Source organism: Coenobita brevimanus, chromosome 50, assembly GCF_032717465.1.
Source record: "Coenobita brevimanus isolate Jiangsu-jjx chromosome 50, ASM3271746v2, whole genome shotgun sequence".
In the NCBI taxonomy this organism is placed as follows: Eukaryota; Metazoa; Arthropoda; class Malacostraca; order Decapoda; family Coenobitidae; genus Coenobita; species Coenobita brevimanus.
In genome coordinates, this window is record NC_137003.1 from 52859827 (window position 1) to 52886845 (window position 27019).

General features: G+C 42.3%; 2 protein-coding genes across 2 annotated transcripts in view; one reads left to right on the forward strand and one right to left on the reverse strand.

Moving 5' to 3' along the window:
• Positions 1-15871, forward strand: part of Sec61beta (Sec61 translocon subunit beta) — a 20046-nt gene extending 4175 nt beyond the window's left edge. Inside the window, exons 2-3 of the mRNA XM_080272206.1 lie at positions 2252-2448; positions 15544-15871. Of these exons, the coding sequence (XP_080128332.1) occupies positions 2252-2448; positions 15544-15631 (285 nt within the window). The 3' untranslated portion in view covers positions 15632-15871. The remainder of the gene's footprint in view (positions 1-2251; positions 2449-15543) is intronic.
• A 4121-nt stretch (positions 15872-19992) lies between these two features.
• r-l (rudimentary-like) overlaps positions 19993-27019 on the reverse strand; it is an 85634-nt gene continuing 78607 nt past the window's right edge. The window contains exons 10-11 of the mRNA XM_080272207.1: positions 26674-26813; positions 19993-20186 (exon numbers count right to left, since the gene is read on the reverse strand). Of these exons, the coding sequence (XP_080128333.1) occupies positions 20028-20186; positions 26674-26813 (299 nt within the window). The 3' untranslated portion in view covers positions 19993-20027. The remainder of the gene's footprint in view (positions 20187-26673; positions 26814-27019) is intronic.

Consider the following 27019-nt stretch of genomic DNA (forward strand, 5'->3'; position numbering starts at 1 on the left):
TGTTTGTGGCCACCCCGAACGGGATTGAGGCATCTGGCAATAGATAGATGTATATAAGGAACAAATGAGTTAATTACAATACATAAACATACTGTAGCAGTTGTGACTGTACAGTTTTTGGAAGAAAAAAAGACTCACTGATAAAATAATTCCGAAATGTGTCAGGAAGTAAGAAAAAAATTACAGTATCGTAGAAGTAACGTTTATTTCTTTCCTTTTAAAGTCTTCAGGAATATCAGCAGATAATTTTATAAGTATAATTTTATTTTTAGTATAAAAAATGAATGGGAAATTATATTAGGACAAATTTGGCAGCACTACCTACAGTATTAATTTACTTGATTATTGCTCTGTCACATCAGGAAGAAAATCTTATTTCATTTTATCTTCTAAGGAGCAGCCTCTAAAACCGATGATTGTAGTATGGTACTGTAATTCTTTCATTTCATCCTGTCAGACCGTAGTGAATTCTTGATCTTATAAAAGAAAGCTTAATACGTTTTAGTTTTATTTGGCCTTATCTGACATTCATACTGTAGCTGCAGTAATGTGGGACAGCATGAAATAGAACTTTTGTATATATACTGATAATATTTTGTGGTTTTTCAAATGTACAGGATTTTATTTTTATTTTTGTAAATTTGTGGTTTTATGAATTTTGACGTTTATGACATTTATTACATGATTTAAATCACTGTCTTGTCATAAATCATTTGTGACATGCTTTTTTCCCACCCTGGATAGTAGTAGAGTGACTGTGGAAGATGTGCAAATTGTCCTGGGAGGAAGGTAGAGTCTTGGAGGATTGGAAGTCAGGTATAATTATTCCCCTGCACAAAGGAAAAGGGGAAAAAGAAGTGTGTGGTAATCGTAGGGGCATCTGTCTCTCTAGTGTAATAGGGAAAGTTTGTGATAGAATACTTATTGACAGGGAAATAACAGAGGAATTAGTTGGAGTAGAACATGGAGGTTTTGGGAAGGGAAGAGGTTGTGTAGATCAGATATTCATCCTTAGGTCTTTAGTGGAAAAGTTTCGTGAGAAGGGAAAGAAGTTGTATGCAGCCTTCATGGATTTGATTTGGAGAAAACATGTGACAAAGTGGATAGACAAGGAATATGGAAAATATTAAGAATGTCTGAAGATAATGTGAAGTTGTTGAGTGCCGTGAAGAGTATGTATGAGGGTGCTAAGGCTGCTGTGCAAGTGGATAGTGAACTGGGTGAATTTTTCAGTCTGAATGTTTGATTGAAACGAGGATGTGTCACGTCTCCATGGTTGTTCAATCTGTATATGAATGGGGTTATAAATGAGATACAAGTTAGAGCGGTGGATGTTGGAGTAACCCTAATGAGAGAGGGCAGCGGTTGGAAACTTCCTTTGTTGTTGTTTGCAGATGATACTGTATTGTTAAGTGAAAATGAAGGGGAGCTGCAAGGCTTGGTGATTGAGTTTGGGAGAGTGTGGAAGAAACAGAATCTATAGATGAATGTAGGGAAAAATAAAGTTATGGTCTTCGATAGAAATGAAACCACTTAATGTACAGTGAGGTTGGATGAGGAGGATATGGAAAATGTGAGTGCATTTAAGTACTTGGGTAGTGTGATGAGTAAGGATGGGAGTTTGGAGGATGAAGTGCTTGAAAAGGTACAACAAGGACGGGAGGTTGCTGGTTCCTTGAAAGAATTGTTAAGAAACAGGGAAGTGAGCATGGAAGTAAAAAGGTGTTGCATGGTAGCATTATGATACCAGCTCTAATGTATGGAAGGGAATCTTGGACCATGTTGGAAGGACAAGTCAAAAGTGAGAGCAGTGGAAATGAGCTATTTGAGAGGAGCATGTGGAGTTACATGGAGAGACAGACTGATAAATGAGAAAGTGAAGGCTTGTTATGGTGTGAATGTGGATACAATAGAATGCATTAGGAGAAATACATTGTGGTGGTTTGGTCATGTGGAGAGGATGGAGAATGAGAGACTAATAAGGAGTGTATATGAATGAAGTGGAGGGTGGGAGAGGGAGGGGGAGGCTGAGAATGAGATGGATGGAGGAGAGGTATATGAGTGAGGGGTCCATGAGCTGGGGGGAGGGCAGTGAAATGGCAGGGGACAGGATGACATGGAGGTGATTTGTTTGTGGCCACCCCTTATGGGACTGAGGCATCTGGCAATAAATTGATAGATAGATAGGATTGTTGTTGAAAGTGCACAGTACTGGATTCCCAGTAACCACAATACGCTTTATATTTATCAGCCAGCTTCCCCGAGTTCAACTAGTGTTGGGTCTAGTGCCCGATCCCCTGCACGGACTGTCTCTCCAAGAGGTGGAGGTGGGTCTGGCGGGTCTACAGTGAGGCAGCGCAAGACCACCACTACTTCCTCTGGCCGCACCACTGCATCCACTGGTGGCATGTGGAGGTTTTACACTGATGACTCTCCCGGTATCAAAGTGTAAGGACTTTTACACTTACACCAATATATTCCATAAATATCTGGTATCGCCAGTTTATGTTATGCAGATGGATAATTGTCCAGTACAGTAGAGTTGCTGTTTAAGACAAGGATAACAGTCTTACAGTAACATGAGCATTTTATTTCTCTTTCTTTTTCTGTAACACTGTAGTAATATCACTCAACCACACAGGAGAAACTAAGTGGGTGTGTTTAGAATTGGATTTCCAGATGGCTGCGTTTGTTTACAGTTCATGCGTTTTGCTTCTGTCAGTCACTGCTAGGGTTCCTTAATGCAAGCAGACCCATGTTCATTACCTGCCTGCTCCATCCTCATTGTTGTTGTTGGCTGTCGTGTTTGTTTTGTTTTTAAAGGCTCCAACATGCTTGCATGCTTCAGCTTTGGTGTCCTGATGGCAGCTCTCCATGCTGCTTGATCTCTGGCGGCTTCCCTATTCAGTCCCTTATCCCTGAGGTCACACTCGGTGACTTCATCCGAGGTCTCTTTTGGTCTACCTCTCACAACCCTACCCCTAACATTAATGCTTCTCACTTTCTGTACCCAGTTATCATCCCCCATCCTCTCCACATGCCCAGAGCATCTCAGTCTGCCTCTCCTCATCACAACACCAATACATTCCAGTCCCACATCTCAAGTCTTCCAACGTAAACCTAGCTCCCCAGGCCTCACACTCGTGGATGCACTGCACATCCATGTAATCCATGTCATTTCTGTACATTTGAGCCCGCGAATATCCTCTTCCTTTACTGCTTAGGTCTCACTGCCATACTGAACCTCTTGCAACCACTCCTCACTCTACCACAGAGCCAGCTCCAGTCCCACTTCCAACACATGTCTTCCAAATAACAAAACTCTTCCACAAACTCAGCTCACCAGCAAGGTCTGTCCTTTCACACCTAACAGTCTCCACATGACACACCACACACATGAAATCAGCATATCTCACAGCCTGCCTCTAATACCATTACATCTCTTATGCACCCACGTATCACAAATGCTGCACAAGATGGAATTGCTTCCCACACCTTTGTGGCAAATCGCACATGGCCAGTCTTGCTCTTTGACTATCACCACCATCCCTAGATACCATCACTTTTATTTTATCTGCATTTACCCTTAAGCTGTTGCACCCCATGCCATCTCTCCACTTCCAAAATCTTTCCTTCACCTCCCATTTCATTCTCTGCAATCAGCACCAAATCATCAGCATGCAACATCTTCCACGGGAGTCCATTACTGAAGTCTTGTGAGTGGGCCTCAAGTACAAAGAAGCTTTTTTTTCTCTCTCTCTCTCTCTCAAAAGTCTGAGCACACATTTCGAAACTTAGTTACTATGCCTGAGCCCCCTGAAAGTGCTAACAACACAAGGAAAGCATTTATTCCCGAGGAAAAAATAAAATTAATGGACAACGTGGTGGATAGTATGGAAACTTAATGCCAAAAAGAGTAACTTTCTGCCAGTCAGATCAAATGAGCTGGATATGTTTTTGATGTGGATAGGCTCTTTTTTTTGGAGGCTGATAAAAAATTTGAGGATAATGATGAGGGAGCTGTAATATTCATGTTCTCATTTAGTGCATTCTCTCTCTCTCTCTCTCTCTCTCTCTCTCTCAAGAACTGACAGACTCAGGGTTAGAAGATTCAGCTCCTACAGTGTGTGAAGAGTGTGCGTGTTGAAGTAATAAGTTATGGAAGGAAATTATGTGAGTTCAGTTCTTGTGAATTATACTTCCATACAAAGTGTACTGCTTTGCTGGCACTTTCATTATTCAGAATCACTGTATTCATGTTTACCATGTAAGATGTATGCAGGCACTCCATGCTGAGTGTGTGTGTGTGTGTGTGTGTGTGTGTGTGTGTGTGTGTGTGTGTGTGTGTGTGTGTGTGTGTGTGTGTGTAAGTCTATATATATATATACAGTATATATGTGTGTGTGTGTGTAAGTCTATATATATATATATATATATATATATATATATATATATATATATATATATGTGTGTGTGTGTGTGTGTAAGTCTATATATATATGTGTGTGTGTGTGTGTATAGGAGCCTCTGTGGTACAGTGGTAAAGTGTGCATTTTCGTACACTGAAGAACGAGGGTTCGCGTCCTGCCAGGGTAATAAACTTTGGGAGCATTCTTCCAGCCATGAACTTCTTTGGCAGACATAAGGGGTGCTGTGGTTGAACCAGTGTTGCATACTGTAAAGTATGCTTGCACCCAGTCGGCTTGCGCATGCTGATTACACTTGGGTCACAGACTACATACACATCCAAAGCCACTCCAGCACTACCATTACACTTACAAGCACTTCCCACCCTGCATACAGTCTCTACCAGACAGCCTAAGCCACTAGGTAGAGATACATTGGCTGTATCGTCCCTGTTTCAGTAGGAATAGGCCAGTCCTGCAGTGGACCTCAACAGCTGATGATGATGATTCGTTTTCGTTTCGTTTTCGTTTTTAAAGGCTCCAACATGCTTGCATGTGTCGGCCTTGGTCACCTAATGGCGGCTCTCCATGCTGCACGATCCATTGCAGCCTCCCTGTTCAGTCCCTTAACCCTAAGGTCACACTTAATGACCTCGTCCCATGTCTTTCTCGGTCTACCCCTCATAACCCCACCCCCAATATTAACACTTCTCACCTTCCTCACCCAACTATCATCCCCCATCCTCTCCACATGTCCAAACCACCTCAATCTACCTCTCCTCATCACAACACCAATACACTCCAGTCCCATCCTACCTCTCAACTCTTCCATTGTAAACCCAGCCCCTCCAGGCCTTGGACGCAGGGACGCACTGCACATCCACCTAATCATTGTCATGTCTGTACGTCTGAGCCGGCGAATGTCTTCCTCCTTCACTGCCCAGGTCTCACTGCCATACAGCATTACACTCCTAACACACGCTGCATACAAAGACCCCTTAGCACGTAGGGAGAGCCCCCTCAATGTCAGGAGAGGCAAGAGCTCCCTGAACTTCTTCCAACCACTTCTCACCCTAGCCACAGAGCTAGCTCCAGCCCCACCTCCAGCACACAACATGTCTCCTAAATAACAAAACTCTTCTACACACTCAAGAGATTCACCAGCAAGTTCAATTCTTTCACGTCTGACGATCTCCACCCTGCTCACCCCGGCACGCCGTACACATAAAATCAGCATTATCTCGCAGTCTACCTCTGATGATATATATACAGTATATGTGTATGTATGTTTTTGTGTGTGTGTGTGTGTGTACATATATATATATATATATATATATATATTCCATCTATCCATCCATCATCCAATCCTGTATTGCCCCATGAGGAGCGTAGGAGCCCAGGGCTAGGCAAGTTGGTCCTGACATTTAAGATGAGAGTGACCAGCCTCACTCATCCCTAAGTGGCATTACATGAGCAACAAACCCGAACCATCCCTTGGATATAAACCTACGCAGGCCCAATCCGATTTGAGAACCTTAAGTACCCACCAAACCACCAGGCACCATGATTTGGTTAGATGGTTATCACCAACGTATTAAATGATCTCCTGGTGTATAGGAAACCACTTGGCTTGTCATTCAGTGTAGAGTCACCTGCCAACAGAAGGAATAAGGAAAAAGGAAGAGGAAAGAAAGAAAGAAGGAAAGAAGAACATAAGAAGGAAGAAACAGGAAAGGGCAGTCACCCGAGAGCAGCATTACATCGAGTGAGTGGATGGTGAGCGCCCCCACCTACCACTAATATATATATATATATACAGGTAATCCCTTAATTCATGCAGACTTTTTTCACTCGATTTCAGTTATCCACGAATTTTTCGTACAATTATTAAAACAAAATTATAGCATTCAAATAAATAATTTTAATATACGAGAGAAATAAATGAAATATAAAAATGCCTACCTGCTGCCCGGGTGCATACATATGTGTGTGTTTCTGGGTGGGGGGGGGGGAGGTCAGTCTACCACGCACCACACAGTCAGTTTGAATCCGACGGTCGAACCATGTGTGACTCGCGAATTGTTATTTGTGGCTTATTTTTCTGCCTTCCAGTGATTGCTTGCCTTGTTTGCCAACATGGGGCCTAAGCGTAGTGCTAGTGATGCATGTGGTAACACACCAAAATGGACTCATAAAGTGATGTTGCTGACAGAGAAAGTTAAAGTGTTGGACAAACTTAGGGAAGGAATGTTGACGACAATTCGTCGTCAGGACGATTCCCCGTCATTTATTTACGTACCAGTTTGTCTAGCAAGTACAGTACACTAGAGTTTTACTTATATGAGTTATAAAATCCCCCTGAAAATTAGTTATTAACGTATGATTCTGGCAACAGACACACAGACCTAACGTATTAATTAATCAATAATAAGTACAGTATATTTATAGAATGACTGGGAATCATCCAGGGTGCGAATTGTCCTGACGGGGAATCATCCATGTTTTGATGGTGAATTGTCTCGGAACCGTTTGTTTGGGGTGAATGAGTCAACTGTTCGTACAATAAAGAAGGCAGAATGTAGCATGTGGGAGGCAGTGAGGGCTAGTGCACCAGACTGTGCTAAAGTGTCTCCACCTATGCCTGTGAATTGTCTCGGAACCGTATGTTTGGGGTGAATGAGTCAACTGTTCGTACAATAAATAAGGCAGACTGTAGTATACGGGAAGCAGTGAGGGCTAGTGCACCAGACTGCTAAAGTGTCTCCATATACGCCTGTGCTTGACGGCTTTCAGTGTTAAATTTCTTACATTTTCGCTGTTTTTCATACTTTATGCTAGTTTATTTATTTATTTATTTTTATTTTATATATTTTTTTTTATGCGAGGAAGAAGGAACCAAAGGCCATGAGCCCGCAGTAACAGTTCTCTCCAAGAGAAAAACAAAATACAATAGAGAGCCATATTCAAGATCCGATCATTTTGAGATGCCTGGACACACTACGTTTGAAAGACTGGAGATCATAGGCAGCAGGAAATACAGACAGAGGGAGACAATTCCAGAGCTGACCTGTTGCTTAAATGAAAGACTGGGAGTAACGGTTAACTCTTGCATTAGAGAGTTGGACAGAAAAGGGATGAGAGTTTGCTACCAGATGGGTGCTACGAGCCTGTCGTAGAGGTGGAGGAATGCAAGCTAACAGTTCAGAGGAGCAGTGACCATTAAAGTAGCGATAGAAAAGAGATAAAGATGCAACAGAGCGGCGAAGAGACAGAGGTTGAAGGGAGTCAGTAAGAGGAGGAGAGTTAATGAGACGAAAAGCCTTTGCCTCCACCCTATTGAGAAGAGCTGTATGTGGGGAGCCTCTCCACACATGAGAGTTGTACTCCACGCAGGGGCAGATAAAACCCCTGTATAGAGTCAGCAATTGGGCAGGGGTAAAGAAAGAGCGGAGTCGGCTTAGCACACCCAATCTCTTGGAAGCAGATTTTACAAGAGATGTAATATGATCTTTCCAAGATAAGTCCCAAGTAAATGAAACCCCAAGCATGTTCAAGGATGATGCAAGATTAAGCTGAATATTATTAAACATTAGTGGGTATACCTGTGGAAGATTTTGTCGGATTGGTAGGTGTAAGAACTGAGTCTTAGACGCATTAAAAACAACCATATTATTATTACCCCAGTCAGAGATACGAGCCAAGTCAGACATTAGGTATGCCATAGCCTCATCCCTTGTTTGTTGAAGTAACTGTTGAGATGGGGGTTGCGGGAACTGAATGGAAAGGTGAAGGGTGGAGTCATCAGCGTATGAGTGGATAGGGTTAGATGTACAACTTAGAAGATCATTGATGAATAAAAGGAAGAGAGTTGGTGATAGGACAGAGCCCTGAGGAACACCACTGTTGATAAATCTAGGAGAAGAACGATGGCCGTCTACAACAGCGGCTATAGAACGACCAGAAAGGAAGCTAGCGATGAAGGCACAGATAGGATAGAAACCGTATGAGGGCAGTTTGGAAATTAAAGATTTATGCCAGACTCGATCGAAAGCCTTTGAGATGTCGAGTGCAATGGCAAAGCTTTCGCCAAAGTCCCGAAAGGAGGATGACCAGGAGTCTGAAAGGTTGGTGAGAAGATCGCCAGTGGAGCGTCCCTGACGGAACCCGTACTGACAATCGGAAAGAAGGTTGTGATAGGAAAGATGCCTTAAAATTTTTCTATTGAGAATTGACTCGAAAACTTTTGAAATACAGGACGTTAAAGCAATTGGACGATAGTTGGAGGGTTGGGAGTGGTCACCCTTCTTTGGGACTGGCTGAATGAGAGCAAACTTCCAGCAAGAAGGAAAGGTACAAGTTGACAGACAAAGGCGAAAGAGTTTGCCTAGGCAGGGTGTAAGCACAGAAGCACAGTTCTTGAGAACAACAGGAGGGACCCCATCAGGCCCATATGCCTTGTTAGTACTGGGGCCAGTGATGGCAGAAAATACATCAACTGAAGAAATTTTAATATCAGCCATGAGGAAGTCAGACAGGGGAAGTGATGGAGGAACAGCACCGGAATCGTCTAAGGTGGAATTGGAGGAGAAAGTCTGTGCGAAGAGATCTGCTTTATCAGTAGAAGAAGTAGCTACAGAACCATCAGAGTAGAAAAGAGGAGGGAAAGATGATGAGGTAAAGTTGTAAGAAAGATTTTTGGCAAGGTGCCAGAAGGAGCGGGAAGAATTCGAGTTGGAGAGTTGAGAGCATTTAGTATGGATGACATTATTTTTAGTAGAGCGAAGAACAGACTTAGCACAATTCCGGGCAGAAACGTAAAGATGATGTGATTCAGGGGTGGGTTGGCTCCGGTACCTCTTGTAGGCCCTCTCCTTGTTGCGGACAGCATTAGAACAAGCGTGATTAAACCAAGGCTTTCTTGCGTTAGTCAAAGGATATGAGAAAGGAATGTATACTTCCATGCCCGAGAGAATAACCTCCGTAATGCGCAAGGCACACTCAGATGGCTCCCGGCCATGGAAGCAATAATCATTCCAGGGAAAATCAAAGAAGTACTGCCTGAGGGCCTCCCAGTCCGCGGCTCTAAAATGCCACAGACCACGTTTCCCTGGAGGGTCCACAGGCCGTACCGGAGTGATAGGACAGGTTAAGGTAATAAGGTTGTGATCGGAGGAGCCCAACGGAGAGAAAAGATTAACAGAGTAAGCAGAAGGATTAGTTGTGAGGAAGAGGTCAAGTATGTTGGAGCTCTCTCCAAGGCGGTCAGGGATACGGGTAGGGTGCTGTACAAGCCGCTCTAGGTCATTAAGGATAGAAAAGATGTAGGCTTGTTCACCAGGTGGATCCGTGAAAGGAGAGGAGAGCCAAAGGTGGTGGTGAACATTGAAATCTCCTAGAATGGAGATTTCAGAGAAAGGAGAAATGGATAGAATGTGTTCCATCATAGAAGTAAGATAGTCGAAGAATTTTTGATAGTCAGTAGAATTAGGGGATAAGTAAACATCACAGATATATTTAGTCAGAGAATGACAGGAAAGCTGAAGCCAGAGTGTAGAGAATTCAGAAGAATCGAGTTCAGGAACACGAGAGCAAGATAAGTCGTTGCGTATATATACACAACAGCCACCTTTGGCTTTGAAATGAGTATAGAGAAAGTAGGAGGATACAGAAAAGGGTTTGCTGTCAGTTGCGTCAGACAGCTGAGTCTCCGTTAGAAAAAGAAGGTGAAGTTTAGAGGAGGAGAGGTGGTGCTCAACAGAGCGAAAGTTAGAGGAAAGGCCGCGAATGTTGCAGAAATGAAGAAGAAGAGAGTCAGACAGTGGTTCCAGGCACCTCGAGTCATCACCAGGAGAGGGGCGGATGGTGGGGGCATTTATGGTCTCCCCCCCCCTGGGGACTCCGAGGCTCGGTGAAGAGACGCCATTTTATTTAATTTTGAATAGGAAGTGTAGTGTATACTGTGCATGTAGTTTGGTGTAGATAGTTAGAGAAATTTGTACTGGAGAGCATGCTGGCCTACTCTCTGTGTAACTAAGACACTGAAAAAGTTCAGCAAAGGGGGATGGTCAGGAACTAGTCCTGAGGGCTGATGAAACGGGAGCTCCAGCACTCCCTGTCATCTGCTTTCCATTCACCTCGGGAGTACTGCCCTGCTCGACTGGTGCTACAGTCTACTCCTCTGTAGTGTATGTAGTGCATAAACGGTATTATTCAGATGTAATATACTTAATACACATGCGTAATTACGTGCACACATGGGCAGAATGTATACGCGAATTTACCATATACGCGAAGGGTCAGGGAACGTAACCCTCACGTGAATTAAGGGTTTACCTGTATATGTATATACAGTAAACTCGCCCCGAACACGATCTTGCCAAACGCGCTCGCAATTATATGCGGTTAGTGCTGGGATACGTATAAAACAACGTAAGTTTAAAGAACCATTACGAAAACTATAAATTTATGCAAGAGAGGTGGCCTTTGAAAGGTCAAATCCTCGAACATCAGCGCAGCACCACGCACAGTTTGTTTTGATCAGATGATCGTGTCCTGCTTTTCCACAGTACTGTATTTGTAAGTTAAATATTTACATTACTGTTCTGGTAAGTTTATGTGTAAGTTAAAGTACTATTAAATAATGTTAAACCAAGAAATAAAGTCTTATAACCAGTTTACTTGATAGGCGTCTGAATATTGCCTTTTTTTATTTGTTCGTTAAAGATTTGCTGCACTGATTTTCCACAATACTGTATTTGTAAGATAAATATTTACTCTTCTGGTATGTAAGTTAAAGCACTTAAATAAAGTTAAAGTGTTAACTAAAGCCTTGTGACCAGTTAACCTGATTTATATGATTACCCATGATCGGCGGGTTCCGAGACAATTCTCCGTCAGGTCAATTCGCCGTCAGACAATTCCCCATCAAAACATGGACGATTCCCCGTCAGGACAATTCAGACCCTGAACAATTCCCCGTCATTCTATAAATATACTTATTTTGCCTTTGAATTATATTTTAGCATCACCCACAGCTGTCTTCATTAATGATGGTGAATTGTCTTGTTATTGTTGTGATGGCGAATTGACTTGACAACGAATTGTCCCGAAACCAATCAGCATCGGAATGTTGCCTTGTGTTTACGTATTTGTGTGTTGAAGTTTTGCTTTGCAGTACTGTATTTGTAAGTTATAACTTTAAATTAACCTTCTAACCACTTAAAGTGCTTCATATTGATTACCAATGACAGGTAACAGCAAAACACCACATTTAGGGGGTCTAGGGAGCAAAATAAGGAGCAGTTAAAACTTACGCGGTTTCGCGCCGAACATCCCATGGTTGGAGCAAAACTCTCGCGTTAGGGGCGAGTTTGCTGTGTTTATATATACAGTCACTACTCGTTTTACGTTGATTCGGTTAACGATAATTCGCTACAACGATAATAGAAAAGTTCCACCCCAAAATCTGATTTACGAAAAATTTCCTGCTATAATGATTTGGCCATCGGAAAGCTCCAGGCACACGCAAGGTGACTGTCGCTTGTCACGGGCAAGGTGGCGGCCCCGGCATGCAGCGCATTGTTGTGGTTCAGGTCCTGCTACCCATTCAAAGCCCTATCTTTTCATCTTGTTCATGTGTACCCTCCTGTTATCGTCACCTCTCAGCCAAACATCGTACTACAGTAGACATTGTGTAGCACTAGGCCAGCTTTACACAAGTGTGATTACTGTACTGTATTGTGTTGTTGCAACGATTTACTGTACGTAACTCTGCCTGTACTGGTGTGATAGTGTTTCTTTTGGTGAATTACTGTACTGTACTGTGGATTTGTGTGCCCAGTGGTAAGGTCAGTGGCAGTGTAGGCCCCAGTGCTATGGTTGGTGCAGGTGTGGGCCAGATTCCCCTCCCCCTAACCTGTTCCTGTCTGACTCAGAGGTTGACCATTAGTGCCTGGAAGCACAGGCTGTCCCCCAGCCCCAGGGGGGACGACTTGGACCAACACAGGAAGGAATAAAGGTGGGTTGTCATTTATGGTTCAGTCTTTGTTAGGTGACTTTGGAAAGTTGAGTTGACATAACCCCCTTTTTATAATGTGTTTCAATCTCCTGATTTACGATAAAATCGGTATACGATAAGGTATGACCTGACGTAATCCCATCGTAAAACGAGTAGTGATTTACAGTATATATATATATATATACAGTATATATATATATATATATACAGTATATATATATATATATATATAGTATATATATATATATATATATATACAGTATATATATATATATATATATATATATATATATATATATATATTATATATGATCATCACCAGCCGTTTGAGTATCCACTGCAGGACTGGCCTATCATATATATATATATATATATATATATGCATGACTGTGCTGATTTTTCACAGGTTGGTTATTAGAAGATTTTCGCCTGGTTGGTATTGTGTAAGGTGACCAGAGTCCCGCCTTTTTTACATCTGTTCCGCTTTTTAAATTGTGACTAAAACGTCCCACTCTTTGAGCAAATTGTCTTTAATGTCCTTCTTTTGGAAAATTACTATTTCATTAGATATAACATGAACTTTTTTAGATATTATGGTGAATTAGTAAAATTTGCATAATCCAAACCAAATGAAATACCAAAGTTAATATAAAATCTGTAATACTGTACTAACTGGTAACTTTGATCGGCCCATTCAACGTACTGTAGGGTATGTTTGGAGTTCGTTTGAGGTATTAATGTTTGATTAACAGCCTCAGGGTGAGGTGCAAGACAGCAGCAGTTGGTGTCACTCGCATAATGGCAAAGTAAATTTATATACTTCGTATACATGTGACACGGTCCTGCATTTAGCTCATATAAATGTGGTCACCTTAGTATTGGGGGATTTCAAGGTTCGGCTTAGTGGCAATTCTAGGTGATTAAAATTGTGAGGGTGTCTTGGGGGATAAAAACCATTATGGTAGGTTAGGTTATGATACTCTGATGTGTCCAGTCAGCTAGATCCCATGTAATCATGCTGCAGCAGGCATTTAGGGCAGAAATATTAATAATAATTGAACTTTATATATAATTTAAGGAAAAATGTGGGGTTCCCAGAACTTAATGCCCTATTTTATGTGTAAATATGCACAAACTTGATTCAGCACGCAATTCTACATAATCCATCTCATGGACGGAGACTGTTATACCTGGTTAGGTCTCTGGATAACCAGTAATGACTTTGGATCAGTATCAGTAAAATTTAGCTGTGAATGAAGCATTGGGCATTTAAGTAAATTACAGTAATTGTTAACTTCTACTAGTGAATAGTAAAGCTGAATTGGATACTGCATTTAACTTGAAAAATAGTTTGGTGGTCCCTTGGAAAGAGTAGCAGCTATTAGGGCTCTTCATTCCTAGGGCCTGCAAATAGAGGGATTCATGATAAAACCTAACATTAATTTTCAATCATTTCTATGAAAAGGTAAAAATGGCAAGATGTGGGTATTAACTATTGATACTGAGAGTATAGCATGCATTTAATATAGTGCTTTACTCGCATCGTATCGTTTCGTTTGTAAAGGCTGTATCATGCTTGCATTTGTCTGCCTTGATCAGCTAATGGTGGCTTCCCATGCTGCTCAGTCTTTTGCAGCCTCCCTGTTAAAAAGAATTAGAGAAAGAAGAGGAGTGTTTTAGTGAGGGATGTAAGCACACAAGTAGCATGGGTGAAGTCAGTCATCGCCATTCCAACTAGGGAGGTTACCAGATGGAACAAGGCATTGGGGATAATTGTGGTGACCAGATATCATTGCTTTCTAATATCTTAAACAGTTACAGGTACCTGGCGTTCCTGCCCATTAACAGTTAGGCTTATAAGTTAGTCATTTCATTCTGCACTGGATGTAAGAAATTATGTGCTGTATTTTAGACGTGAAAAGTAAGGAATCAGGCTTGAATGATTCCCAGCAATATGGCATATGTACTATTTGGTGCATCCCTATTCTTTATAGTGTTGAATTGTTGGGTAAATTAATTTATTTGCACAGCGAGCACTTGTGTAACATGCGAATATTGTATCTGGAAGGTCCCGCTTTATGAGCTTTCCACGTTATAGGGCCATATGTTTACAAGTTAAAGGGTTTCATGGCACCCAAGCTAGTTCATCTTTTGGGGCAATTTTCAGGGTTTTTTTTCGCAGGATGTTTACCTACCTAATAAAGATTTCATAACATACAAACACTGGAGGATTCCTCACCTTGATCGGAAGAGGTTGTGGGCTAGCTGGGGGAAGGGGAGTGGAGTTCTGTGGCCAAAAAAAAAAGAGCAAAGATCACACACAGCATGTGTGCAGCCAGACTGAGAGAAGAGGGTAGGATCAACTGGGGCAGGAATACTCAACGGACCGTGACGACACCCTGCGCAGACACGTAACTGCCATACTTCATAGGCTGGTGCAACCCACGCTATGACTGTCACTGGCCGCGTTATGTCTGTTATGCTGCATTATGACTGTTTGAACCATAATTTAGGGCCTCTGGCTGCATCATGTCTATCTTCGCCATGTAGTATGGTTCCAAAAAAATGGGCACCTATCTCCGCCTATGTAATGTCTATCATTTTTGCATTGTGACCAAATTCTTTCCCCTTCCTTCTGCCTATGGGTGACTCTACATTGAATGACAAGCCAAATGGCTCCCTGTACACCAGGGAACCATTTACAACGCTGGGTGGTAACAATATAACCAAGTGATGGCACCTGGTGGTTTAGTAAGGGGCTCCAATCGGATTAGGCCTGTGCAGGTTTATATGCAAGGGGTGATTGAGGTTTATTGCTCATGTAATGCCACTCAGGGATGAGTGAGGTTGGTCACTCTCATCTCAAATATTAGAACCAACTTGCCCAGCCCTGTGCTTCTCCACTCCTCATGGGGCAAAATAGGGTTGGATGATGGATGGATGGATGGACTTAATTTTGGCATCAAATTTTGCTTTCCGTGTTATGTGAGTTTCGCTCTGTAGGATCGCACGTTATGTGAGTGCTGACTATATTTTATAAGAATAGTAGGCCCATTCTTCTCTCTATCCAGTGTGAATTAGAAAAGAAAAAAAGTAATTTTATTTATTTTGTTTTTGCAGAGGCCCATTGCCGGTATTGGTGGGATCTTTGGTCTTCATTGCTACAGTGTTCATGCTCCACATTTGGGGCAAGTACACCCGTGCATAACACTACTGTTGATATCCTACAACATTCACACATCCTCAATAAAGGGTTTCAGGTTACCCTCCTATCACCTTACTGAGTACACCATACAAGTTCACAGGTACTGCAATGTCGTAACATTAAGGAACCTTGATTTACCGTTTATGGAAAGGATGTACTTGGCTATCATTCCATAGACATACCAGTATATCATCTGTTGTGTTTGGTATAATGATTTTTTTATTAAAAAATATCATCATCTGTAGTTTTAATTTTATTCTGATCTTAGTCCTGTCATCATGAGAAGGTCCCATAAGTACTGAGTATTTTTTGTTAGTGTTTGTCAAGCTTATGCTCAGCTAACAGATTTAATGACAATGACAGCTTCATTTGGACAATATACTGTAGCTTGTTTAATGGATCAGACTTTCATATGCTTGAATTATGAATGTACAGATATTGCCCCATGTTGCTGGACTTTTTTCATATTTATGGATCCTACCCTCCTCTGCCTCCTGTGTGATGAAAATGGGTTTTTCATACTGTGTGACTGGAACATAGCTTTAAAAAAAAAAAAAAAAAAAAAAAAAAAGGGAGACCTCAGTAACCCAGAGGGTAAGTTGTTGACACTGAAAAAAACTGTCATGAGTGATGCATGCAAAGAGATACACATTTAGATGGGCATCCTTTGTTTTTCTCTGAACAGTGGGTTTTCCTCAGAGGTCTGTCTAACAGATTCAGTGTCATTGTCAAGTAGATTCTGATATTTTTCAGTGTTTTTCCTCTTGTAGAACGTAAAATGAAATGTAAATCTGAATACTCTGGTACTTCACTATTTCGAATAATCCTAGCAATCTCCTGATAGGATGTATGTCCAGGCTACTTTGTCCATGTGTACTTCCCTCGACTTCTAGGCCACTTCTTCCGCTTTCTTCTGTTTTGTATTTTTCCTCTTTCTCATACTGCACGGTCTTTCTCTTCCAACCGAGGCTCATTGTATTTTTACTTTTTGGCACTATGCTGCACTATTAAGTAGTAGTGTTGGTAAGTGGTAGGTGGTGGCAACCATCATCCACTCAATTGATGTAATGCTGCCTAATTCCTAAGGTGACAGCATTGAATGACAAGCCTAATGGTTTCCTGTAACTTGCGAAACTATTTAAATTGCTAGGTGGTAACCAGATATCGAAATAATAGGGTGATGTGAAGCATACTACAGTGCCCCTGCTAAGTGGGTGGATAAACACTAAGGTATTGTCCATCCAAGAACCAAACCTACACACTTCCTTGCACTGCTGTCCACTAGAAGGAAACATTGGTTCCCTGCATGGGATGGCCCTGCAAGGGTAATTGCTTGCCTGCAGTTGATGAATCTGTTCAGCCATACAGACGAGTTACTTTACTAATATTACAATGTTGGTACCCAACATTTATATGGCATTTATGTTTGGAGCTTTGCAACAATCTCAAAAGGTGTACAGGTGCATCAGAAGCACAGAAGTAACAAAACACTTTGGAAAAGTGGACAAGAAATTTACCAGATAAAATGAAATTGCTTCTGTGAAAACTTTGTAAGTGGACATCATGAAAACATCAATAAGAGTGAATGGATATTGTCACAGTCACTTGTTGACATACATGTTTACTTTCACCTGTCTTGCTCTTGTGACAGAGTTCCCTCTTGTGGGAGTATTGAAAAGTGGGATTTATGTTCAGAACTATGATCAGCCAGGCCAACAATGAAGAGGCTGCAAGGCAGCAAGAGAGCACTACTGTACAACATTACTCTCCTAATACATGCCACATATAAAGATTCCTTAGCACGGAGGGAGAGCCCCCGCAATGTCAGGGTAGGCAGCAGCTTCCTGAACCTCTAACTGCTCCTTACTCTAGCCACTCCAGCCTCACCTCCAAAACATAACATGTCTCCCAAGTAACAGAATTCTTCCACTTAAGAGACTCGCCAGCAAGATCAGTCCTTTAACACCTCACAATCTGCACATGCTTTCCCAGACATCACACACAGGAAATCAGTGTTTCTCACAGTCCACCTCTAATAACATTTATATCTCTTTTTTTCACCCACTTATAAAAAATACTGCACAAAATGGAATTGCTTCCTACACTCCTGTTTGGTTAAAGCATTTTGGTGCCAAAAATACAATACAGGCACACTTCCTAAGGGGTTTGCTGATTATTTCCTCATGTCTAGTGGTTCACATAGTTGAAGAAAATCTTTCACGGGAACGTGCCTTTGTACTGGAAATTAAGGTAAAGGGAATACTGATCCGGGATCGTATTTATCCCGGTTGCCTTCCCCTTTCGCAAGCTCCAAAACAGTTATTTACTGCAAGATCTTAATAAGAGTTATTTATCATAGTCAAGTGAACGCCTCCCATGAGTGAAAACCTCATGCTTGCGAACAGTGAAGGAAGGCTAAAGTTATTATGGATGTGATTTCTGCATTTATAAAAACTGTGTTGAAATTATTTTGGCATTAATATGCATTACAAAAATAAATTATCATGTTGAAAATAATGTAATTATAAAAACAATTTCTTTAAAAAATTACAGTTTCCAATATGTTCATTTCCTTGTCCACGGCTGAAAAGATAATGAACAACACACCGCCAATTGTAAACTTGAAGGTGGTATGAGCCAGGGTCCCTCAAGTGAGAGCCAGAAAAATGTGATAAAATGAGATATTAACCAAAGTATCTAAATACCTTCTTGGCACATTATCAGGGACAATCATGTTTACAGCTGCTCTAATCTCACCAATTTCCAAACATCAGCCTTTTGAAATATTCTTTCCATCTGCTTCATACTTCATTTCCACTGGTTAGTATTCTTCCATTTTCACACTTCTATCCACTTTCGCTCTGACGTTTTTGCACCTCTTTCCAGAACAGTTTACTAGTTTCAGTCAGTGACATTAATTTTGGTTCGAAGATCCCCATTTTCATACTATTTTCTCTGTATTAGTCTCTGCTTGCTTTACTGTCAGGGTGTTCTGTTCTTTCATGTTACATTTCCTGCATCCACTCTAGCCACTTCTCCTTTTCTTCCACTACTCTTTCAGCATCTTTAACCCACCATGCTATACCTTTCATTTTGCTTGCTGCCCCCAGCTCCTCCATGGTTTATTCAGTAACTTGTTTGTTTTTCAGTGTCTTCACATTCAGTTTTTCGCCCTGACTGCTCTTTCTATTAATCTTACCGCTCTCAGCTTAACCTGCCATATCACAACCGTATGATCAGACAGACCTTCCAGTCATCGACTCACCATCCTTATATCCATGACACTGTCAATCATCATTTTCTCCACAAGAACAAACTCTGACTCCATTCTGCACTGTCTCCTTTCCATCTGTACCAAGTATATATGTGTGCATCTCTATTCTTAAACTATGAGCTACATATTCACAAGCTACTTTCCTGACATGTCCTTCATATCAGTAAACTATAAAAGTTAACAGTTGTGTTAATTTTGCTTTCTTTCTGTGAATATTCTGTCTGCTTTCTTTGCATATTTCTAGAGTCAGTTTGGAAATGAATGAATTTTATTATTAATTCCAGTGTAACTAGAGCTTGAAGTGTCTGTGTGATCACTCCGTCTGATCGTTGGTTGCAACACCCCCAAAATCGCATTTCATATTTGCATTTTGCTGATTGACAAATACCAAAGTGTCAAGGCAATTTTTATCTCCAGGGAGGCAGCATTATATTGTGCGTGGTTGGTTGTTTTATTTCTCACTAAGTCTGTCATCATCATTATCGTCGTCAAATCCAATGTTGTCCCATGAGGAGCATAGGATCCCGGGGCTAGGCAGGTTGGTCCTGACACTAAGATGAGAGTGACCAGCCTCACTCATCCCTGAGTGGCATTATGTGAGCAATAAACCCCAACCACTCCTTGGATGTAAACCTGCACTGGCCCAATCCGATTGGAGTGCCTTAACTGCCCACTATACCACCAGGTGCTATAATTGGGTTATATGGTTACCACCCAACATAGTAAATGGTTTACAAACATACAGTAATCCCTTTAAGACCTGGACGCCCAAGTCCCAGACATTTTGGGCTCAGGTCCTTGCGCGCACGCACGCACGCACACACACACACACACACAGGGGGGGGGAGGGGGGTATTTTTACAAGTAATTTTTTACAAAGTTTATGCAGCAATATAGTGAAGGTCACTATTCAACCTACTATGAAGTTAGTATTCACTAGCCTAAAATGCACAAAATGCAAGGCAGCACTGTATATGAAATAAATCTAGAGCTCCTCAGTTTATTAATATTTAACAACAGTAACCAAACAAAACCTTGTCACAGGTCATAAGTACTGTAATATATTTGTGAATGATATGCAAAACCTGCCCGTATACTGTATTTGAAAAATAGGGTTATGCTGATCTAGCTGCTGCTTGCAGCAACACGCTCTTCGTAAGCTGAGAATGCATGCTCCTTGTATGTGATGGCAGCAGACACAAGGTCTTCAGCTTCAGTGATGCCCCGACCCACTATAACAACATCAGCACTACGCTCCAGTACAGCTGCACGAGGACTCACATACTGTAAAACACATACAGCTATATAATTATAAGTTATTTCATGTTGCTACTGTTACTGCTTAGCCCTGCTCTGTCTGGCCAGGCAAACATACTGACCCAGGCAAGAAACTGCTTCTATGAGGGTATCCTAAAGGTATGGTACAGTACAGTATATACAAAGTACAGTCCAACTTCAGTATGCAACTGGAATGCATTTTTGAAAACCAAGAATAATGATTAATCATATAGCAAGGCATATCTCTAACCTGGGTTCAACTGGGATATGTTTTGGGCCAATGGTCAACCACCAAACATCAGTGTAACTATAAGTTTCCAACTCACAAACTAGTACAGGTGGTCCCTACTTACAAACATTTGACATAAATTTTTGCATTTACAAATTTGTACTTTCAGTACAATATTCAATAAACTGCATGAGATATTCAACAGTATTATAAAACAGCCTTTGTGTTAATGATTTTGCCCAACTGTAGGCTAATGTTGGTGTTCTAAGCACATTTAACAGGCTTGGTGGGCTTGACTAGGCTATGATGTTTGGTTGGTTGGATGTATTACATGCATTTTTGACATGAAAAATTCTACTTAAGAAAAGTTTCTCAGAACGTAACCTTGTCATAAGTAGGGGACCACTTGTAGTTCTGCAAAGAGGTGAAAAGAGTAAGACAGGGTGGAAGTGAAGTTAGCAGGGGAGTGAAAGATAGAAATGGTAGATTACTAGTGGAGAAGGGAGAAAAAGTGAGCAGATGGAGAGAACACTTTAAGGAATTGTTGAACGTGGAGGATGGAAGTAATGCGAGTATAAGTGGCTGGGAGAAGGAGGGAGGTGAGATGACAGAAAGAAATCACTAGGATAGAAGTTGTGGAAGCAATGAAGAAAGTTAAATCGGGGAAAGCCCCAGGAATTGATGGAGTGTGTGGTGAAATGCTGAAGCATGGGGGAGAGATAGTAGTAGAATGGATGTGGAAGATGTGCAGATTGGCCTGGGATGCAGGTAGAGTCCCGGAGGATTGGAAGTCAGGTATAGTTATTCCCTTGTACAAAGGAAAAGGGGAAAAAGAAGTGTGTGGTAATCATAGGGGCATTTGTCTTCTTAGTATAATAGGAAAAGTGTATGGTAGGATTATTATTGACAGAGTTAGAGAAAGAACAGAGAAATTAGTTGGAGAAGAACAGGGAGGCTTTAGGAAGGGAAGAGGTTGTGTAGATCAGATATTCATTCTCAGATCTTTAGTGGAAAAGTTTCTAGAGAAGGGAAAGAAGTTGTATGCAGCTTTCATGGATTTGGAGAAAGCATATGACAGGGTGGATAGACTAGGATTGTGGAAAGTGTTAAGAATATATGGAGCAGATGGGAAGTTGTTGAATGCTGTGAAGAGTATGTACGATGGTGCGAAGGCTGCAGTGCGTGTGGATGGTGAAATAAGTGAATTTTTCTCTTTGAAAGTTGGGTTGAAGCAGGGATGTGTCATGTCTCCATGGTTGTTCAATCTGTACATGGATGGGGTAATAAAAGAGGTACAAGGCAGGATAGTGGATGTTGGAGTGGCCCTGGTGAGAGAGAATAGTGTTTGGAAACTCCCTGTACTGTTGTTTGCAGATGATACTGTGTTGTTGAGTGAAGACGAAGGGGAGCTGCAAGGCTTGGTGGATGAGTTTGAGAGAGTGTGTAAGAAACGGAATCTAAAGGTGAATGTAGGGAAGAGTAAAGTGATGGTCTTTGAGAGAGGTGAAGTCAGTGAATGTACAGCGAGGTTGGATGGTGAGGAATTGGAAAATGTGAGTACGTTTAAGTACTTGGGTAGTGTGATGAGTAAGGATGGAGGTTTGGAGGGTGAAGTGCTTGAAAGGGTACAGCAGGGATGAAAGGTTGCTGGTTCTTTGAAAGCAGTGATAAGAAACAGGGAAGTGAGCATGGAAGTGAAAAAGTTACTACAAGACAGTATTGTGATACCAACTCTAACGTACGGAAGTGAAGCTTGGACGTTGTTGGAAGGACACAAGTCAAGAGTGAGAGCCGTGGAAATGAGTTATTTAAGAGGAGCCTGTGGAGTCACATGGAGAGACAGGCTGACGAATGAGGATATAAAGGAGCGTTGTGGTGTTGATGTGGATGTGATAGGAAGCGTTATGAGGAACACACTGAGGTGGTTTGGCCATGTGGAGAGGATGGAGGGTGAAAGACTGACGAAGAGAGTGTATGTGAGTGAGGTGGAGGGGGAAAGAGGGAGGGGGAGGCCGAGGATGAGATGGAGAGATGGGGTGGAGAAGTATATGAGAGAGGAGGGTGTGAGTTGGGAGCAGGGGAGTGAAATGGCGGGGGACAGGGCGACTTGGAGGCGATTTGTTTATGGCCACCCCAAACGGGATTGAGGCGTCTGGCAATAGATAGATAGATAGATATTCAACAGTATTATAAAACAGCCTTTGTGTTAATGATTTTGCCCAACTGTAGGCTAATGTAGGTGTTCTAAGCACATTTAACAGGCTTGGTGGGCTTGACTAGGCTATGATGTTTGGTTGGTTGGATGTATTACATGCATTTTTGACATGAAAAATTCTACTTATGAAAAGTTTCTCAGAACGTAACCTTGTCATAAGTAGGGGACCACTTGTAGTTATTTCACTTCACTGCATTTCACCAGCTGTTTGAACTCCAACCTCACATTACTGTTCTGTTACTAACGAGGATCTATTGGAGGGCAAGTCTGGTGCCAGCAGCCGCGGTAATTCCAGCTCCAATAGCGTATATTAAAGTTGCTGCAGTTAAAAAGCTTATAGTTGGACTACAGTTCTGGACTGACAGTACACCTCCCGGTGTCTACTGTCACGCTCCGAACAGCCTGGTATTTAACAGTCCAGGCCACTGGCTCGCCTGGGGTGCTCTTCATCGAGTGTCCCGAGTGACTGGCAAGTTTACTTTGAAAAAATTAGAGTGCTCAGAGCAGGCTGCATGAATGGCCTAAATTGGTGTCCAGTTTGCAACTCCTTAGAGGGATAAGTGGAAATTCTTGCTCAACCACCGGTGACAACAGGCTTCACCTGCAAGTCGTTCCTGTAAGCCAAGATTCCATTTACAATGCTGGGTGATATCCATATAGCCAAACCATACGTGCTCCCTACGTGTCAAGTGGGTTGGTGGAGGATTAGTGCCCCTCCATGTAAAACAAATAACTCGGAGTCCTTGGCCACCCCGTGCAGGATTATGGCGTCTGGCAATAGATAGATAGACAGATAACTTTCTGTGTGATAAATTCTGAAACTTGTGACTTGGAAACAGAATCTACCATGCATGCACAGACTCCACAGTCACCTGATGACTGGGCCTCCCAGTCAGCCCAGTGTTTACATTTGCTGTGATTGTCTGCTTTTCACTCCATTTTGGGAATGAAAGGCAACTGAAACACCACTGCTATCACCAAATAACAGTCTATCTATCTATCTATAGCCCGACGCCCTAATCCCGCAAAGGGTGGCCGCAGACAAAACGCCTCCAAGTCACTCTGTCACCCACCAACTGACTACCCTCCCCCCAACTCACTCCCCCCTCCCTCATATACCTCTCAACTCCATCCCTCCACCTCATCCTCGGTCTACCCCTCCCTCTCCCTCCCTCCACCTCACCTACATACACCCTCTTAGTCAGTCTTTCATTCTCCATTCTCCACACGTCCAAACCACCTCAGTGTATTTCTCCTAATCTTTTCAACCACATCCACATCTACCCCACAACGTTCCTTCACTTCTTCATTCGTCAACCTGTCCCTCCACGTAACTCCACATGCTCCTCTCAAGTAACTCACTTCCACTGCTCTCACTCTTGACTTGTTCCCCTCTTGCAAGGTCCACGCCTCGCTTCCATACGTCAGGGTAGGGATCACAATACCATCATGCAGTGACTTTTTAACTTCCATACTCACCTCCGTATTTCTCATCACGGCTTTCAGTGTACCAACAACCTTTCTTCCCTGCTGTACCCTTTCACGTACTTCATCCCCCAAAGTTCCATCCTTACTCATCACACTACCCAAGTACTTGAATGCACTCACATTCTCCATATCCTCACCATCCAACCTCACTGCACACTCTGTGACTTCATTCCTCTCAAACACCATAACTTTACTTTTGTTTACATTAACTTTCAGCTTCCTCCTCCTACACACTGTCCCAAATTCATTCACCAAACCTTGCAACTCCCATTCATCTTCACTCAACAATACTGTATCATCAGCAAACAGCAACACCGGAAGCTTCCAAATCTCACCCTCATTCATTAGGGCCAGCCCCACATCCACTGCCCTACCTTGCATCTCCTTTACAACCCCATCCATATATATATATTAAACAGCCATGGAGACATCACACACCCCTGTTTCAGTCCCACATTGAGATCTAAGAACTCACTCAGCTCACCATCCACTCGCACCGTAGCCCTAGCTCCTTCGTACATACTCTTCACAGCACTCAACAATTTCCCCTCCACTCCATATATTCTTAATACCTTCCACATACCTTGCCTATCTATTCTGTCATAAGCTTTCTCCAAGTCCATGAAGGCAGCATACACTTTCCTTCCCTTCTCTAGATACTTCTCCACTAAACATCTTAGAACAAATATCTGATCTACACACCCTTTTCCCTTCCTAAATCCCCCTTGTTCTTCTCCAACTAGCTCCTCTGTCATATGCCTAACCCTATCAATGACTATTCTACCATATATTTTACCAGTCACACTAAGAAGGCAAATACCCCTATGGTTACCACATACTTCTCTCTCCCCTTTTCCTTTGTACAGAGGAACAATTATACCTGATTTCCAGTCCTCTGGAACCCTTCCCTCTTCCCAAGCCAATCTACACAACTTCCATATCCACTCCACAACAATCTCACCCCCATACCTAAGCATTTCACCACACACTCCATCAATTCCTGGGGCCTTTCCCAGCTTAATCTTCTTCATTGCTTCCTCTACTTCCGACCTACTGATCTCTTCCTCCCTCCTCTCATCTCTTCTTCTCCCAGCCATTCCCCAACCACTTATACTCACACTGCTCTCACTCTCTACATTCAACAAATCCTCAAAGTGCTCCTTCCATCTCCTCAATTTCTCTCTCTTCTCCACCAACAATCTATTATTCCAATCTTTCACTCCCCTACTATTTCCCCTTTCACAATGCCTTACTTTCTTTACCTCCTTCCAAAACAATTTCTTACTCTCCCTCCATTTCACACTCAGATTCCTCCCAAACTCTTCATCCACTTTCTTCTTACTCTCCTTCACCAGTCTCTTAACCTCCCTTCTCCTGCTCACATATACCTCTCTCTTCTCTCTCTCATCTTCTCCCCTACCTCTACTCGCCAACCATTCACCATATGCCTTCTTCTTTTGTTCCACAGCTCGTTTCACCTCATCATTCCACCATGCTGTCCCTTGCACACCCTTGCATCTCCTCCTCACTCCACAAACCGCCTCACACGCTGCGCCTATCTCTTCCGTGAATATCTTACATACGTCTTCCACCCCTTCCATCTGCTCTAGCTCATACCTTCCCAATCTTTCTTCCACTATGCTCTTATACTCTGTCATTTTCTCACTATCTTGCAGTTTCTCCACTCTTCTCACAGGAGCTGCTTCCTCCTGTCTTCCCCTTCGTCTCCTCAACCACTTTCTTTGCAGCTCTACCTTGGCCATCACTAAGTGATGGTCCGAGACTCCATTCCCCCACCCTCTCCACACTCTTGCATCCAACACTTGTCTTCTCATTCGCTCATCCACACACACGTAGTCTATCATTGCCTTTCATTCAACAAGTTCACCATCCATCCTCCTCATTACTCTCCATGTATACCGGTGGATCATCTTATGACGAAAGTAGGTGTTGGCTATTGCCAACCCCTTACCAGCACAGATGTTCACCAAAGCACTACCATTCCCATCTACTTCAGCTGGCACACCCCACTGACCAACCACTCCGTCCACTCGTACATTCCCAACTTTGCCATTCATGTCTCCAATCAACAGCACTCTCTCACTCCTCTCAAACTTGTCCATACATGCTTCTACTCTCGCCCAAAACTCATCTTTCACTCTTGCCACTTGATCCTCTGCTGGAGCATACACACATACAAATAACAGTGCAAGTAACAAATAGTGCAGTGTGCAATATTTAGTGATAACTTTTTTTCTGAGAAAAACTGAAACTTTTGACTTGGAAACTGTGTCTGGCACGGATACCTAGTGGAAAATGTGGTGCTACTGAGGGCAGCATAAAAGGGTAAGCTTTTCTTAGATTTCAGGTTTCACGGTCAAAGGCATCCTTCCTATCCCCACTGAAACCATGTTATACTGAACTCATTACCATATATGATAAATCAATAAGCAATAGGTTTTCACTTGACATAACCCTATCATGCAGGGAATGATGGCTGTAGTTGGATGGAAGTGATTTGTGTTGTATTTTCACCACTAGGTAGGAGCTGACGAGCTTACCTGTTGCCCAAGTCCATCCCCAGCCCCAGCCAGCTTGACTCCGGGTGTGAGGAGCAGGAAACGTGGGTCATCACTCACACTACTCTGAGACACAAATCCTATCACAAAGTGTGTGTGGTTTGCTGCCAGACTGTTACAACCTGAAATTAGTTATTTCACATAATTATCTAGTAAACACATCAATGGTGGAAATCCAAGGAAAGTAGCAGATTTCGTGGCGTCTAAGATTTTTTTTTTTTTTTTTTTTTTTTTTTTTTGAAAATTACCTTAAAATATCCCTAGGCATCCTAGAGGCCAGAGATGATGAACAAGGTAGCAGTTAAGCTAAGCTTGATTCAGAAGAAAC